The following is a 17335-nucleotide window of genomic DNA, read 5'->3' on the forward strand; positions in this document are numbered from 1 at the left end:
ACCACTTCAAGAGTGCCACTGGTCTACCCAGGAACAAGCTTTATTATTTTTATGTTATTTTAAATTTTTACTTTGTTATACTTGGCTTCAAAAAACAGTTGTTGATATGGAACTCACTATGTAGTCCAAACTGGCCTCAAACTAACAGAGATTTCTCCCATCTCAGAGTCCCGGGTTCTGGGATTACAAGTATGAGTCTGTGGTCTTGTTTTTAGTGCTGGGGACTTAACTCATAGCTTCACTCATGCCAGGCAAATACTCTATTACTGCCCCAATCTAATCACCTGTCTCCTGCTGAACTCCAATGAAACTACTTAGCCTATGACCCTTTTAAGAATCTAGATTATGGGGGCTAATGCGATCAATCGGGGAATAAAGATAAGCCCACACACTGGAAGGTGAGAACCAACCTCAGCAAGCTGTCTTATGATCTCAGTGTGTGGGCACACACATACACAAAGCACATAAATGTAAAAGTGTTCAAATAAAAACACCAGGATCATAAGAAACTGGAAGGACACCTGCATCAGATGGGCTCCAGGAACTTGCAGCATAGAGTACAGGCGGCAAAAACGGACATGCATCTCTTGCTGTTGTGATGACAGTTAGTGTGTTAACACATCATAGGGTATGCAGTGGTGGGACTGGATGGGGGATTGATAAGCCTCCTTAAGGGTAAGCCTCCTTAAGGAAGGGAAGGTGTTCAAGATGGGTACTCAATAAAATCACAAATGTATGTGTGTATTTGATGCCTCTGAGCCACTCCCTTAGAATGGTTAAAATGGCCAATTTTATAGTAGGTATATGTTACCACAATTAAAAGAAAAAGAAAAAGAAAGAAAGAAAGAAAGAAAGAAAGAAAGAAAGAGTATTCTGATCCTGTCATTTCTAGCTCAAAATTTGGGTGTGATCTCTCATAGTCAATGTAAAAGCTGTGGGGCTAGGCTGGGCATGTTAGCACATGCCTTTAGTCCAACACCCAGCACTCAGGAGGCAAAAGTAGATAGGCTTCTGTGAGTTTGAGGCCAGTTTGATATACACAGAGAGTCCCAGGCCAGTAGAGCTTTATAATAAGACCCAATCTCAAAAAAAAATTAAAAATGTGGTATAGCTATCAAACATTGGACCCATTAGACTTTCTGAAACGGAACTTCATCGCTCTCTGGTCCTATGTACAAGCTGCAGAAAGAACCCTCCAGGATGCTCTGGGCAGGATGTTGTCACTCTCCCAGAGCACTTGACCTCTGACAATGAAGTCAGTCCCTATCTGGAGCCAGAGACAAGCAGCGATAGTACCTGGGGCCCTACAGTGGACAGAGGAAAGGAGAAACCAAAATGCCCTAGAGGCCGGAGGAAGCAAACTTCAGATGGTAGCATCACTTCTAAGCCCGCCCAGGGCAATCTTCTTCTCAGAGGTCTGACCAAGGCACAGCGATCCCTGGCAACACCCACAGATGCTTCCTTCCCCTCCCAGGTCTTCAGACACTGCAGGACAGTCTTCCACTCGCAGGCTGTAGGGGCTGCTCCTCCCAAGCTTCCTGGGAAGTGAGCTGTAGACCCCCACACAAACAAGTCCTGCATCCAGTCACACGCCAGGATGCCTAAAAGTGCAGCACACCAGGGTTCCCAACTGGGGCTAACCTGGTGTCCAACCAGAGAGTACCACCACAGAAAAGGTACTGGGAGCTGGCCTTTCATCCCAGATCCCCAAGAGGCTGAGACAGGAGGGTCTCAAGCTTGAGAACAACTAGGACCACATGGCAAGGCCCCGCACCCCCACCCCCACCTCACCCCACCCCTACACATGCCAGTCTATCTGAAAATACACCCCTACACACACCAACCCTGGCTTCCTCCCTACAAAAAGGAAAGTTGATATAAAACACATCTGAGGGCACAAATGGCCATAACCAGGAAGGTGGGTACACGAACAATTCCCCTCTTTCTCGTGGGGCTCTGCGAAACAGATCCTCTGCAGCCTCTGAGGGGCAGACCAGAAAGCCCCATGCTGAAGCCCACCTGAGGTCTTCTGTGCTGACAGCACACACACACATACACACACACACACACACACACACACACACACACACATACACACACTGTTCAGTACCTTCCTTCCACTCACCCTTGAAACAGAGATGACCAGAAATCCTGCCCTGCCCCTGCAGAAATGTGCCTGAGAACACGGGGCTGCCCTAACATGCTGTCTGGAGCTTCCCTGTGTGGAGGTGGAGGCCATAACCTATTGCAATGATAAATACCCAGGGTGCCAAGACCTTGCAGGGGCATGACCCGGCCTTCTTCCCGACATCTGATTTCCTGTGCAGGCAAAGATCCCAGAGGACGTGAGCTCAGCCACTCTGGTCTGGTCTGTGGGACTGGGAAAAAGTACAGATTCTCAAAGACTAGAATGACTCTTGAATATTTAGGGCTGTCTAAATTATTTAAGATGGTTTGCCTACTCTCCTACATGTTGTGGAATGACAGAATCCAAAGGTGGTTAACTTTGGTAATCTGATTTGCTTTAGTTAATATCAGTTTTGGTTGAAAAAAAATCTTATAAACTGGGTGTGGTGGTGCATGTCTGTAATCCCAGCACCCGGGGAAGCAGAGGCAGGTGGATTGCTGTGAGTTAGACGCCAGCCTGGTCTACAAAGCCAGTCCAAGACAGCCAAGGATACACAGAGAAACCCTGTCTCAACCTCTCCCCATGAAAAAATCCTTAATGTGTGCGTGCGTGCGTGCGTGCGTGCGTGCGTGCGTGTGTGTGTGTGTGTGTGTGTGGTCTATGTCTGTGTGCGCACACATATACGCTCTTATTACGTCCTGCTAGGACTGAGACCTAGGGCCTTCTGTAGGTGGGGCAATTGCTCTACCCCTAAGACACAGCCCCAACCCAGAGATCAATTTGGGGTAGCTTTTGGTTTTGTTTTTCTTAGATTAAAGTCTCATCTGTGGCCTCATGCCAGCCTTGAACTTGACGATGATCCTCCTGCCTCAGTGACCCTAGTCCTGGAATTACACTTGGTTCCAGAGAGGTTTACATTTATGCTTTAGTTTACATATTTATCTTTTTTGCTTCTTAATCCTTTTCATTATTTTGAAATTAAAGGATAATTGTACCATCTCTCCCTTCCCTTTCCTCCCTCCAACTCTTCCATTTACTCTCAAATCCATGGCTTCTTTTTCTTTGTTGTTTTACACATATTCCTAAACACAGCACCCTTAGTCCATATAATGCTACTCACGTGTCTATTACAATGTCAGGGCTGACCATCTAGGACTGGATAGCCAACTGGGGGCCACTTATTTGAGGAAGACTATTCCTCCCTCTCTCTCAGCATTCCTAAGTTGCCTGAGGCTCTTTGTCTAGGGTTGAGGGCCCCCATGAGATTCCCCTCCTTCCGTGTTAGTCTGTCTATGGGTGTCATCTTTGCTCGGGTCCGTGTTTAAGTCTTGTAAATCTTCATGGGTGTAGTGTGTCGGACATTTCTAGGAAGCACACTGTCACAGCAGTCTTCCTGTTCCTCTGGCTTCCCCCCTTCTATGATGAGCCCAGAGCCTTAGGTGCAGGAATTGTGCTGTAGATGTATTCACTGGGGCTGGGCTCCCCATGGTCGCTTGCTCACTGCATTTTGATTGGCTATGGTCTTCTGTAGTAGTCTCACAGTGTACCAGGAACTGTGCTGCTTTAGCGAAATGGTGGTAGTATGTTTCCTCCAAGATCCATGGCTTCACTAGCCCTGAGGACTTAGCTAAGCTTCCAGTACCAGGCATGGCTTCCCTTTTGTTGAGCAGGTCTTAAGTCCAATTAGTCAGCCGCTGGTTACTGCCAAGGTATGAGTGCCACTCCTGTACCCTTCCAACTGCTTCCGTGCTAGTCACTGTGGTAGCTCACAGGCCTCATAGCTGGGTAGGACTGCTGCTTGCTTCCCTCGTTGGTGTGGTGGCATCTTCTGATACCATAAAAGCCAGTCCTCAGGGAGGATGCTTTCAGATCAAATCCAGTTTGGGCCCTCCAGCTCCTGTGTACAAAGCTCATTGGGTCTTCGGTGCTTATTTATTTATTCTATGTTTGAGTGAGGGTCTCACAAATCCTGGCGGACCTCAAACACATCATGCAGCTGAGGATGACCTCCAGCTCCTAAGATCACCCTGCCTCCATCTCCTGAAAGCTGGGGATACAGGCCTGAGCCACCCTCACCCGCACCCCAGGGCTATACCGCTAGAGATCAAATCCAGGGCTTCACGTATATGAGGAAAGCCATCTACCAACTGGACTTGCCTTATGCCATCTGTCATCACCTAACCATGGTGGAAAGGTCTTTTTGAGAATGTACAAGGGGTTTCCGAAGTCTTTAAGTAGTGTTCCTTCTTCATCCAACTTAAACGCAAAGCAACTGGTTAGCAATCGGCGGCTTTCTTACAAGCAAATGCCTTCCACTGCAGCAGTCAGTGACTGATTTCAGAAGGATGTGTGTGTGTGTGCGTGTGCGTGTGCGTGTGTGTGACATCTATCACAGGAGAAAAGAGAACTTCACAGCATTGATGCTTCGGTGCTTTCAACTAGTGTCCCTCTAATGTCACTCGCACGTTTTGTAAATGAATAGAATCTATTCTGTTCCTTTGGTTCTGGGGCAGAAACTCTGAGGAGTGATCATCAGTCTTTCCATTGTATTTCACAATACTGCAAAGTTTGGGGTCTGAACTGCCTGGGTCTTGATGTCCACTATGTGGTCAGTGTCCAGCTCATCCTTTTTCTTCACCCTGACCAGTCTGGCACCTCCCCCCAACTGCTTCTCTTTGGAAGAAGACTTTCCCTGCTCCCCACTCTAGCCCTGAGCTTCTCAGGCTTCAAATGCAGCCCTATGCACTGTGTTGTTGTAGAGGGGGGTGGGCTGTAGGAGGCCATTACTCTCCCAAAGCAGCATTTCCAATGCACCATGCTGCTGCTGTGCACCCAGACTCCCACAGTTCCTCAGAGCAAACTCCCATGATCCTCTAGAATACTGCTGGTGGGCTTCCCCATCCCTGAAATGTTCAGGATATCTGTAATGTATTGGGGTCTGACACTGTGCTCAGAAATCTAAATTTCACAGCTTTTCAGATTGGGGGGTAGGGGTTGGAGTGGGGAGGGGGATTAAAACGCTCAACTGTTAACAACTATGTAAACATCCCAAAATACAAATTCTGAAATACTTAGTCCCGAATATTTTGGCTATTTGGATATGAAATGTCCTATGGAAGTAGAAAGATGGTTCAGCAGTTAAGAGCACTCTCTGCTCTTCCAGAGAACTCAAGTCCAATTGTCAGCACCCACATGATGGCACATAACTGTCTATAACTCCAGTTCTGGGGAATCTGATGCCCTCTTCTGGCCTCTGCACACACCAGGCATTCATGTGGTGCAGACACACATGCCGGCAAATCATCCAAGCACATAAACTAAAAACAAATAAATCTTTATATTAAAAAAAAAAAAAAAAAAAAGATGTCTCCCACTAGCATATCTGTTTGAACACTTGGTCCCTTGTTTCTGACGCTGTTCCAGAAGGTTGTAGAACCCTTAAGTGAGTCACTGTGCAATGGGCCTGGAGGTTTATAGCAGACCCTGGCCCTAGCTTTTTCTTTGCTTTTCTCCACCATTCTGTCTCTGCCATATCCATCTCCTCAAACCAAGAGCTAAAACAACCCTCCTCCCTTAACTTACTTCCTGTCAGGAACATGACCAACACAAACACCTGATCTGTAATCTCTTATCTTCCAACCTCCTCCTAACCCCCACCCCGGCTCAATGCATGGGCTCTCCCAGTGACGCCATCATGACCCCATCCCATGTACTCCTGCTTGCTCCTGCCCTACAGCCTTTGCTTACGCAATACCTCAGCTCCCAGCACAGTCCTCATCAACCTCACCAGGCTGGCCCTGCTCCTCTGTATAGCTGTTTGCCATCATGTTTATCAAGGCTAGAGCTGAGTTAGCTTTCCCACCCAAACAGGCTGTCCTGGTTCCTCACAGCCATGCTCAGGACTCCAACATAATTCACTAAGTGATCTTTCACACACACACACACCGCACACCGCGCTGGCTCCCTGTCCTCAGAATGGCACAGTAACCTTAAAAAGACTCCCTGAGCCCTCCCTCACCTGCTAATTGAAGCTGGTGGCACAGCTCCCCATGCAAGGTTAGTCAATTACAGCAGGTGGCTGAGAGGGGAGCGGCAGGAAAAGAGGGTTTCGACTCAGACGCCCTAAATCAGAACTTTGACAGTGACACCCATCAGATCTGCATGTTAACAGATCTGATCCTACTGTGAGTGTCCTTCAATAAATGGCACAAGGTGAGCGACCTGTCCACAAACTCCTGCATGGCATGTACACTTTAAAATAAACCCCTCTCTCCCTTTCTCCCTCTGTCTCTGTCTCTTTGTCTCTCTGTCTCTGTCTGTCTGTCTCTCTGTGTGTGTGTGTGTGTGTGTGTGTGTGTGTGTGTGTGTGTGTGTGTGTGTGTACATGTCCCTATGTGTGTGTATGCACTTGTGTTATGGCCACTTTTAGAAGCCAGAGGCCAACCTCAGTACCACTTCTTACCTTCTGCCTTGTTGAATCAAGGTCTTTGTTGCACGCATGTGCACACACACACACACACACAGGTGAGCTGGCCCCCAGGCTTCCAGGCTCCTCCTGGCTCTACTTCCTTTCTCCCTGTAGAAGTTCTGTGGCCACAGATGCACACACTACTATTCTCAGTTTCCGTGGATTCAAACCCAGGCCTTTGTGCTTGCACGGTACACACCTCATCCACTTAGCCATCCCCACCCCCATCTCTGCCCACATGGACATTTTTAATACAGCACTTTTACTATGATGATGGGACAGCTTACCTAGCACCTAGCCTTATACCACATGGTAAATGCCTTGAGGGTTTAAGTGGTAAATATTGCTTGTTTTATGCTATAACACCTTAGATACACAGATAAAATCCAAAAAAAAAAAAGTTTGCATCATGTTCTTTTTTTTTTAATGATGACCTTACACATACCTAAGTGTATGTAAAACCACCAACTTGTATAATACTGACTAACAGCGTGTGTAGCATGTGAATTATACTCAGTGAAGCTGTTCAAGATACTTGCAGATCCACTGCAATTTATTGGCCCTAAGAAAGAATGAGATACAATCAAGTCGCCAGATTTACCATGCTCCCAGGGGCTGGGGTGTGCCTCGGTACTTGCCTAGCATGTGAGAGGACCTGGGTTTGATCCCTAACACCACAAAGGAACAAACAGAGAACATGCTCACGGGATGGGCCACGATACACTGCTTCACATGCGCCAAGCCCGCGAACAGCTTGGAAGGCAGCAGACAGGAGCTGGAGCTGCTCAAGACAACGCTGTCGTCCACGGCGCGGTCCAGCTGGGCGAAAATCTTCTTCTTCAGTTCCAGGTTCTCTGGGACACACTCCTGAAAGGGACACACGCAGGTGACTATGTAGGATCAAGGCCACAGTCAGACTGTGCTGGCTTTGTCCCTAGAATGAGCCAGTTTGGAAATGATGGGTCTGGGGACCCGGAAGGCCAGCACAGAGCACCTTGAAAACAACCGAGGGAGGAGGTTTGCCTGGCTTTTCCCTGGCCTTCCCCTGCCCCCCCCCACACACACGTCCCCCCCAAGAAACCTACAAAACAGTGTTCTGCCTTTCCTCTGCAGAATTATCCCGAGACACACAGAGGAGAGAAAGAGGCATCTTAGCTTTGAACACAGGAACAAAGACAGGAAGACCCTAACAGGAGGGCTTGCTCACTCCCTAGGCTAAGCCATTGGGTCAGAATCCCTTTGTCCTTTAACTGAGCAAACATTCACTCCTCACTTAGCTGTAAAACCACATGAGCTGTTTTGGATCCTTGCTTCTGGCCAGTCCTAAGCCACATAAAACTTTATTAAGTGCATGTGTGCTCTTACTGGTCTCTGCTTTGTTAATGGAACCTCAGCTTATAGACCTTGTCAGAGGTGAGAAAAGACCACCTAGTGTCCCCTGCAAAACACAACAGGAGTTTAAGAACAGAAGGGACTGCTGAGAGGACAGGGACACTCCTGGCAGGGAATATGAATGCAGGGACTCCTCCACTAGTGTTTTAGATGGGTCTGAAAATTCTCATCCTAAGACACCTGGGCTGGTGGTCAGTTCTGTGGGAAGGCACTTGGCTAGCATCTGGAGGTGACTCTGATTCCAGTTCCCAGAACCAGGGCTGCCGGGAACCTGCCAACTCTCAAGATGGAGCTGGAGCCCACGACAGAGCTCCCGGGAGCCCTCAGGCAAGCCACTGTAAAGCTGAGAGCTTTCATCACCGGATACCTGCCCTATCTGCCCCTCCATCACACCCAGGATCTTCAAGGGGAAAACTCTCACCCTCCTAAGAAAAACCAAACAAACAAACAACCGCACAGCACCTGTAACTCCCCAGCACCTGTAACTCCCTGCAGGCACTCCAGGACTCATTGCTAATTGGGAGTCCTTTTGAAAAAGACCTTTGTCTTTACAACTGCAAAGTACCAAATGGGGTGGGCAACAGGATACAGAAGATTGAGTACATTTGGATTAATTACTGCCGATAACAACCGCTCTGAAATTCTAATTACAGGGCTGGGTGGGACTGAGATTACAATCTCCAACAGCCAAGGCTTGCCACAGGTAAGAGGTGTTCCTGGGAACTTGGGGTTCAGGTGAACACCCTGCTCTGGATAGAAGCAATGGGTGAGGAAGTGCCCCCTTGCACATGTGAGGATCACACTGAGGGTCACTCTTACCAAAGTCAGTCTCTGATCACCTGGGAGGCAAGGGACCCCCAACATCCCTTCAGAACAGTCCCTTTCTATTCACAATGAACCAAAAGGCAAGGATTGGATCAACTATGTGTTCCTTAACTTAAACACCTCAAGCCCCCGTCCCAGATCTCATACAGGTGGGACTGAGGCCCCTGCATTTTCCACAAGCATCCTGGTGATTCCTAAAGCCCAGATTTACTATTCTGAAGTTCAGATTCAACGTGCATTGTCACTATTTAAAAAGAAAGAGTGGATACGTCGCCCATACTTGGCATTCTACCAACATCAGGATCCCCCACCTCAGTATTTTTCAACTTTCCTAATGCTGGGACCCTTTAATACAGTTCCTCCTGTTGTGATGACACCCCCAACCATAAAAATAATTTGTTGCTACCTCATTTTTGCTACTGTTATGAATTGAAATGATAGATAGGTGATACAACAAATAAATAATAAACAAACAAATAAATAAAACAGGGGCTAGAGAGATGCCTCAGAGGTTAACAGTATTTGTTGCTCTTGCAGAGGACCTGAGTTCAGTTCCCAGCACCCACATGGTGGCTCAAAACCATCTGTAACTCCAGTTCTGGGGCATCCAATCAATGCTTCTATGGGCACTAGGCACGCACGTGGTGCACAGATATGCACACTGCCAAAACACCCATCACACAAAATTTTTTTAAAAATTTAAAGTTTTTTTTAAAGCTTTATTCAAAGGGGAAAGGGCCAACACTGTGTTTGTTTGTACTTTTTAAAAGCATAATTGGGCCACATGAAATTTTATTAAGAACAAAAGGCCATATGCGTGTCACCATCTCAAACAGAAGCGAAGAACGGAGTCATTTAAGAACTGTAAAGCCCATTGTGTTCTGTCCCCTTATCAAAAAGGGAAAGAGAGCTACAGTGGCTGGCTGTTCCTATTGAGTCACTCCTGGATCAGTTAAATCTATGAGGTGGGTTCAGTTTAAATGGAGCCTTGTAGTCAAGCCAGAGGTGAAGGCTGATTCAGAGCTTGTATGAGCCGGGGAAAGAATGGACTCATTGTGCGCCAGCCTGCAGATTCTCCTCTGAAATTCTATGCCTTTCTCCAGATCGTTTGATCATGACAGAGGCAAGAAAACTTGAACCACAGGAAACCCAAACCTGCTACAATTATGTAAGGGTTTCCAGTGGCCCGTTGGCTTGAAACTTGGGTGCTCTAGCTGTTGTAACCCAGTTGTGTGAGAGGGATGGAGCCACCGACCTCAGGCCTCGGTCCATGTCACGTGCTGGGCTCGGCTCCCTGTTATCCACTAAGGGAGCCCATGTCTAAAAAAGGAAGTGGGTCATTTTAGTCAGGACCTCAGACCCCCCCAAAGGCTGTAGTCCTCCTTTCCCTCAAAGTCCGCAATGATGGGACAAACTGCTACGGCGCAGGGATGTGGATATGCGCCCCTGTCTCTCATCCACACGCCCCAGCCTCTTCCCTCAGTCTGCCCTGGAGGGATGTGTGTCTATAAAAAGCTGCTATATTTGAAGTATTCGCAGTGTCTGCTATCCCTGCTGCAGGCAACCAGCTCGCCTCCATCTAATGAGCTCTGACCACGCCTCCCTCCAGAGATGCTTTATGGTTGTTTGTTTGGGTTTGTTCTGAGGAAGTAGGAATACCACGTCTCCCAAATGATATGGCCATGCACAGCCAACACCAGAGGCCGGCCTGGGTTAGGCAGCAAAACCAAAAGGTGAACACTTGGGAAGTAAGTTAATGATAATGCTTCTTAATTGTTAATTAAGAGTTATTAATGGAGCCGGCGTGGTGGCACACACCTGTAGATCCCAGCATTCTGGGAGGAAGAAGCAGGCAGATCTCTGAGTTCAAGAGGCCAGCCTGGTCTACAAAGCACGCCCAGGACAGCCAAGGCTAGCTACACAGAGAAACTCTGCCTCAGACAGAACAAAACAAACGAGAAAAGAATTTTTAATGGTTGTCAAAATCAGCCTCCTCTTTTTGTTTGTTTGAGGCGGTGTCTGGTAGCCCAGGCTGGCCTTCCACTCAATATGTAACCAAGGCTGATGTAGAACTCCAGACCCTCCTGTCTGTCTGTCTGTCTCTGTCTGTCTCTGTCTGTCTCTCTGGAAGTGCTGGGATTGCAGGCATGAGCTGCCATGCCTGCTTTATGCAGTGTCAGGGATCAAACTCGGGGCCTGACAACTGAGCCACATCCCCAGCCCAACCCTCACTAGCTTCCAGGCTGAGGCCACAGCTGCCGCAAACAGATGGGACTAAACGTCAATGCTGACTGTTCCTCGTTCCCTTCTCAAACAGAAGAAACTGACCGATGGTGTCATGGGTGTACGTTTGCTATTACAGGTTTTTAAAAAGTAAATCACAGACCAGAGTCAATGTCTCGTCAGTAGTAAAAGCTACCCAGGGTGTCGAGAACTTAGCAGGCTGTACTTCGGATAATACGCAGTCACAGCACGTCAGTTCTCTGGATGGTTCCCAGAGAGAGCCACAGGATACACATTCCCACAGATGCCAACCATGAAGGACAAAGATGACATTTTGTTGAGTTGCTGCTATTTTTTTAATGGCCCCCCCCACCCCACCATACCTCCCCTAGTCTCCCCACACAACTGAAATAGCACCCCATGACTCACATGAAGCAGCCTGATAAAAAAACCTCAATGTGCTTTCCAAGAAAACCCCAGAAGCCTTTAGTACTTAAGGTGGTTGACACACAATATGGTCCTAAAAGCTGGTTTTAATGTCAAGGAAGAAGCCTCAGGAAAGCCAGGGGAGAAGCTGGCAGGGCCCATAAGAGACTTCAGGGTTGGAGATGAGAGGGGAATGCAGAACGCGTGGCAGCCTTGACACTAGCAGTTCATCTGCTGCTTCCGTTGTCTAGCCACTGCCACTGCTTGCTCAGTGTTTTCCCCAAGAGCACAATCTTTAAAACCTATCACCCAACAGGCTGCCCGTGTCCACTCCTGAAGAGGGAGACAGGAAAAGGGAGAGAGGGAGAGGAGGAGGAAAGACATGAGAGGGACAAGGAGTTTCCAGGTGCCAGAGGAACGGACGTTCATTTTCAACACCCGCCATCTCAGCCAAGCCAATGGTACTGTGCCAAAACCGGGGGCTCATTTCTCCCTAAAAATCAAATTAAAGCGTGTTCATTGTGGTGGTGAATTGGTTGTTTTTTTTTTGGTTTTGTTTTGTTTTAAGTCTATTACATGTGCTCATTCTGCTAGCCTAGAGGGTTCCACAAAGATCCAAAACAAATTACAAGCAGAGACCTTCCCAAGGGAAATGGCAGGACAGAGCAGAGCGTACTGGAGGTGGAGGTGGGGGGACACATAGCACACTGAGTGGTCAGTTCCCGGAGCTTAGGCGTCTGCTTACACAGATTAGTGCTGTCTGCTTTAAAAGCAGTCCTGTCCCTCATGACATCACAGAACCTCAAAGACAAGCATGGCACACACAGTGCTGTCCCTCTGAGCACACATGACCCATCCTCATTCCACGGATACCTTTGTACCTTTTATGAGATCATTTATTTAGAATTTAGATGCTTGACATGAATAAAATAATGCAATGAAAACAGTTCACTTACATCCCTGTTTATGCTATTGTTTTGTGGCATTCCTAGTATTTCTCAGGAGGAAGAGGTGACATCATGTGTGTAAGTGCCCTGTGCTAAGCCTTTGTTCCCCTGGAGCTTCAAGAGAAGTGACATGTTTAAATACAAGTTACTGGGACTTCTTCTGATGGTGTGTGTGTGTGTGTGTGTGTGTGTGTGTGTGTGTGTGTGTGTGTGCACGCGTGCGCGCCTGCGTGCGCATGTGCACGTGTATTTAGACAGGATCTCATGTGGCTCAGGCTAGGCTCGACCTTACCATGTAGCTGAAGATGGCCATGAGCTCATGATCCTCCCCCTCCCCAAATGTTAGGATTACATGTATAGCCACTATACCTGGCTACAAGTTGGTTTAAAAAAAAAATCTGCCCAAACACAATTGACCAGGATCTCTGGTTCAGAATTTACTAGGTAACCCAGGCAAATGCCATCTCCACATCTGGAGTGCCGGGTTTGCAGGGCCGTGCCACCACACCTGGCTGGTACATTTTACAGAAGACACTTGGCTATTTCCACTATAAATCTATGTTTGTTTTATTTAGCACTGACAGGATGCCATGCGTGTATTTTTTCCTGATTCCTCTCTTACGCATTTGATCCCTTCCCCTCACCTATGCCACCAAAGAGAGCACACACTCTTCTTTTCTCCAGGCAACACCTCGTGAGTCCCAGGCTAGCCTCACTGTGTAGCTTAGGATAGCCTTATATCTCCAATCTCACTGTTCCCATCTGTTGCTGAGATTACAGGCGTGCGCCTTCAGGCCTGGTGCTGTGAAGAGGCACTTGGCCTTCTGCAAGCTAGGCAGGCACTCTACCATGCCCAGCCTGTTTTGTGTTATGTTGTGTAATTTTCTTTGGGCTAGAATCTAGCTGGATAGCCATGTCTGGCCTGGAATCCGATGTATAGACCAGCCTGGCCTCAGAATTTTGGGAGATCCTCTTGCCTCTGCCTCCTAGACATTGAGACTGCATAAACGCCACATCCCTCACTGCCCTTCGTAAAGAGAGAGTCCTAGCCGCATCCCTCACTGCCCTTCGTAAAGAGAGAGTCCTAGTACTGACTGTTATATATTGAATACTTGGTTTCTTAAATTTTGTTTTCTTTTTGAAAAGAAGAAACCATGCTGATTTTTTTAAAAAATGGCCTTATTTGGTAGTTTTGGTGAGCCAAGATTTCTACTACACATCAGACATGGGAGACAGCATACATAATCCCAGCACTTGAGAGCCAAAGGCAAAAGGGTCAGACATTCTATGCCACCCTGGGCTACGTGAGACTTGTTTCAAAGCATAAAATAAAATAAGATTTCAAATGTCCAATACGAGTACAGGCTCTGTAACCCCCCATTTCTAATGTAATCCTAGTCTGTGTCAACATTAAGAGTCGAACATGAGAGGCTGGCATCACACTCACTCTTTCCTGGTCTCCAAGCCAAGCATTCATACAGTGTGTGCCGTAGGGCAGAGAGACAGCCATCCTTTGACACTGGGTCTTAAATGGGACATCACCAAAGTCAGGGAGTTTCCTTGAAAGTAGCAAAAAGGTAGGGTAGAGCCCCCAGGTTGACGACCTGCCTCACAAAGCCACCCAAAACTGAGAGAGTCCAGCGTGTCTGTGTGTTATGTTAGGGTGTATGCTTTGGTTTTCACCCATGGTTGTCAAACCACAACTCCTTCAAGGCCTGCCGTAGGAACTTTAGTGTTCTCCGGCCTTTAGGTGGTCATAAAGTAATTCTCTGACCTTTCCTGACAGATAGTAGGTTATATTCCTCCTTCCAGAAAAGTCTTTCCCATGCCCTAGAGGAAGGAATGTGGCATGGAGCAGCCTAGATGTCTGCTCAAGCCCTTGCATCAGTCACACTTACTCAGGGAAGTCTCCCCAGCAACTCAGAGGAGAGGTTCAGATGACCTTCTGCACCCCTAAACAGGTGGGAAACTGTAGAGAGTGCAAGCCCACAGAGGGTCGAGTCTAGAAACTTCGATCCCTTCCCCCACACCTCAGTCTACACATCCTTTCATTTGCAGCCTTATGATACGTTTTATAATAAACCAGTAAATGCTGTTTGTCTGCACCCTGCGATCTGGTGGAATAAATGAATCAAAGGCAGGTCACCGGACCCTGGGAACACTCATTCACAGAAAGTTCAGAGAAAAGGCAGGCACGGGGGCCTACACGTGTACATCAGCACAGAGAGGAAGAGGCAGAGGGGGGACGATGTTGTAGGAATACAGCCTGACTTACACATTTCCAGGAGCAACACTTTGTCTCAAAAACAAACAGACAGACAGACAGATGTGTAAAGAAACCAGGAACTTCTGGGGAAAGTGTAGGGGTGGGGAGTAGCCTTGGGGGTTGTGTCCACCACGCACAAGATTGATCAGACTGTCTCCAGTCAGGTGTAGACCTTTGCAGCTCGGACTTAGTACAGCCCCCAGCCAGTGTCTGCTGACGGGGAATGAATACCTTGCTTGGCATGATGGGGAAACCGCACCCACTTCTGGAGTCGCTGTTGACTGCCTGGGAGAACACAGGGAAAGTGTCACCTCGTGACCTACACATACTTCCGTTGGGCCACAATCCTGACGTGTTTATCTCCCATCAACAGAGGAGTAAAAAAAGAGATGCTTAGTAAAAGTGTACGTGTGTGTTTGTTTATGGATTTGCCCCCATGACCTTCAGCCTATAGTAGAAAGACGCTCAATATAGTCCCTCACCAGGGCCCCCCACAGGTTCCAATATAGATATGAGAAAAAAAACTATAACTGTGACCCCCAAACAGGGCAAATAGACAGTTTCATGCCAGAGAAAGGGGTGGGGGAGAGGACACACCCTGTGGAAGCACACCTTTCTCCCATTAAACACACGAGGACTTCTGGCTCTGAAAACAGAATGTGCTGGGAACTAAGTCCGCCTTCTTCTAATACTAGATGATTCTATACAAAGCACACTGTCCCTTTGGATAGAGAAATGCACTGTCAGAAAGTGAAGAAAATGACGTCATCCAGCAGTGTGGTGCACGCTGTAAGCCAGCACGCGGGACAGGCAGAGGCCGGCGGAGCTCTGGGTTCAAGGCCAGCCTGGTCTACAGATCAAGTTCTAGATAGACAAGGCTACACAGAGAAATCCTGTCTCAAAAAAGAAGGAAGGAAGGAAGGAAGGAAGGAAGGAAGGAAGGAAGGAAGGAAAAGTATCAGCCTTGGAGCAGATGCTGGGCCGCAGGGTCAGGAGTCCACTTCAGTGTCTGGTGAGGGTTGGTCTAAAAATACCTTCTGGAAAGGCTGAACGATGAACCACAGTAAAAAGCCTTAGCTTAGCTGGGCATGGTGCACACGACTTTAATCCCAGCACTTGGGAGGCAGAGGCAGGCAGAGCGCTATAAGTTCAAGGCCAGCCTGGTCTACAAAGAGAGACCCTGTCTCACAAAAACAACAAACAAACAAACAAACAAAAAAGCCTTAGCCCAATCATCAAGACCCAGGTCAGTGAGAAACATTGTCTTAAAAAACAAGGTAGCCAGCCGCCTCCTGAGGAACGGAACCCAGGGTTGTTCTCGAACTCCACATGCACACTCACACACATGAACACGTGCACCTGTACATACATAAACATGCGCACACAGACATACATGTCAACATAAAATAAATAAGTAAATAAACAAATGAATAAAGCCAGGAGGTCGGTGGTGGCACACGCCTTTAATCCCAGCGGAGACCAGGCGGATCTCTGTGAGTTCAAGGTCAGCCTGGTCTACAAAACTAGTCCAGGACAGCTAGGGCTCTGTTACACAGAGAAACCCTGTCTTGAAAAACAAAAAATAAACAAACAAACAAAAAAGCCCAAATGAGTGAATGAATAGATTGTATCTTACATGCAGGAGACAATAAAATCAGCCAAAGTCTAGGGGTATAGTCAAACGGTGGAGCAGATGCCCAGCATAAACAGAAGGACCGGAGCTCAACTTCTGGCACCAAAACCAAACATATTAGCAGACAAACTGGGTGTGGTGGGGCATCCCTTCAGTCACAGGACTTGGGAGGCCGAGGCAGGGGGATCACAAGTTCAAGGCCCCCATCTCAGAAAACCAACCCCCCACAAAATTAATATTATGTATATGTATAGATTAGCAGAATGCTCCCAATCTTCCTGAGAAGATGTTTATACGTAGGAAAACACCAATCCTATCCAAAAAATCGAGAATGTAAATTATATTTGGTGGCACATGCCTTTAATCCCAGCACTCGGGAAGCAGAGGCAGGTGGATCTCTGTGAGTTTGAGGTCAACCTGGTCTGCCAAAGGGAGTCCAGGGCAGCCAAAGCTACGCAGAGAAATCCTGTCTCAAAAAAAAAAAAAATAAATAAATAAATAAATAAAGGAATAAAGGAATAAATAAGTGTAATAAAAATTTTTTTAAAAAAAGAATACACCCAGTGCTTGGTATGAGCACTATGAGAATGAATAAATGAATGAATGGATGGATGGATGAAAAGCACCCTCTGGGTCTTTAGTCTTTTCAATGGGAGAAAAGGATAATGAAGTAGTTTGTATTCGTTGTTATTTTTAAATTAAAGTTCTATTTTACCTCTATTTGCATATGTATGTGTGTGTATGAGTGAGATGTACATGTGTATGCATGCATGCATGAGGTACATATGTATACGTATGAGATATACGTGTGTAGGTACATGAATGTTGGGGGGAGGGGGACTTTCCTGAACCCACACCACTGCATGGCAGGTGAGTGGTAGGGTGGCTCTTCTGCTCTCATGTCCTTGGGGGTGGCTTACATGTACCTCTGCCACCAGGGTAAGCTCTACTGTGCTTGCTGCCCAGGCAAGCTGCAGGGCCTGCTCTCCTGAGTACTGCAGCCAATAAGGGGCAAGACCAGCTCTCC

At 47.4% G+C, this 17335-nt stretch overlaps 1 protein-coding gene across 2 annotated transcripts in view; it reads right to left on the minus strand.

The window, feature by feature from the left end:
• Cryl1 (crystallin lambda 1) overlaps positions 1–17335 on the minus strand; it is a 106104-nt gene that overhangs the window by 26886 nt on the left and 61883 nt on the right. The window contains exon 4 of one of the 2 annotated variants that reach the window (XM_051160616.1): positions 7302–7463. The exons of the other annotated variant lie outside the window; for it this stretch is intronic. Coding sequence (XP_051016573.1) covers positions 7302–7463 — 162 coding nt within the window. The remainder of the gene's footprint in view (positions 1–7301; positions 7464–17335) is intronic. 2 annotated transcript variants of the gene reach the window in all.

Source organism: Acomys russatus, chromosome 18 (genome assembly GCF_903995435.1).
Source record: "Acomys russatus chromosome 18, mAcoRus1.1, whole genome shotgun sequence".
Taxonomy (NCBI): domain Eukaryota; kingdom Metazoa; phylum Chordata; class Mammalia; order Rodentia; family Muridae; genus Acomys; species Acomys russatus.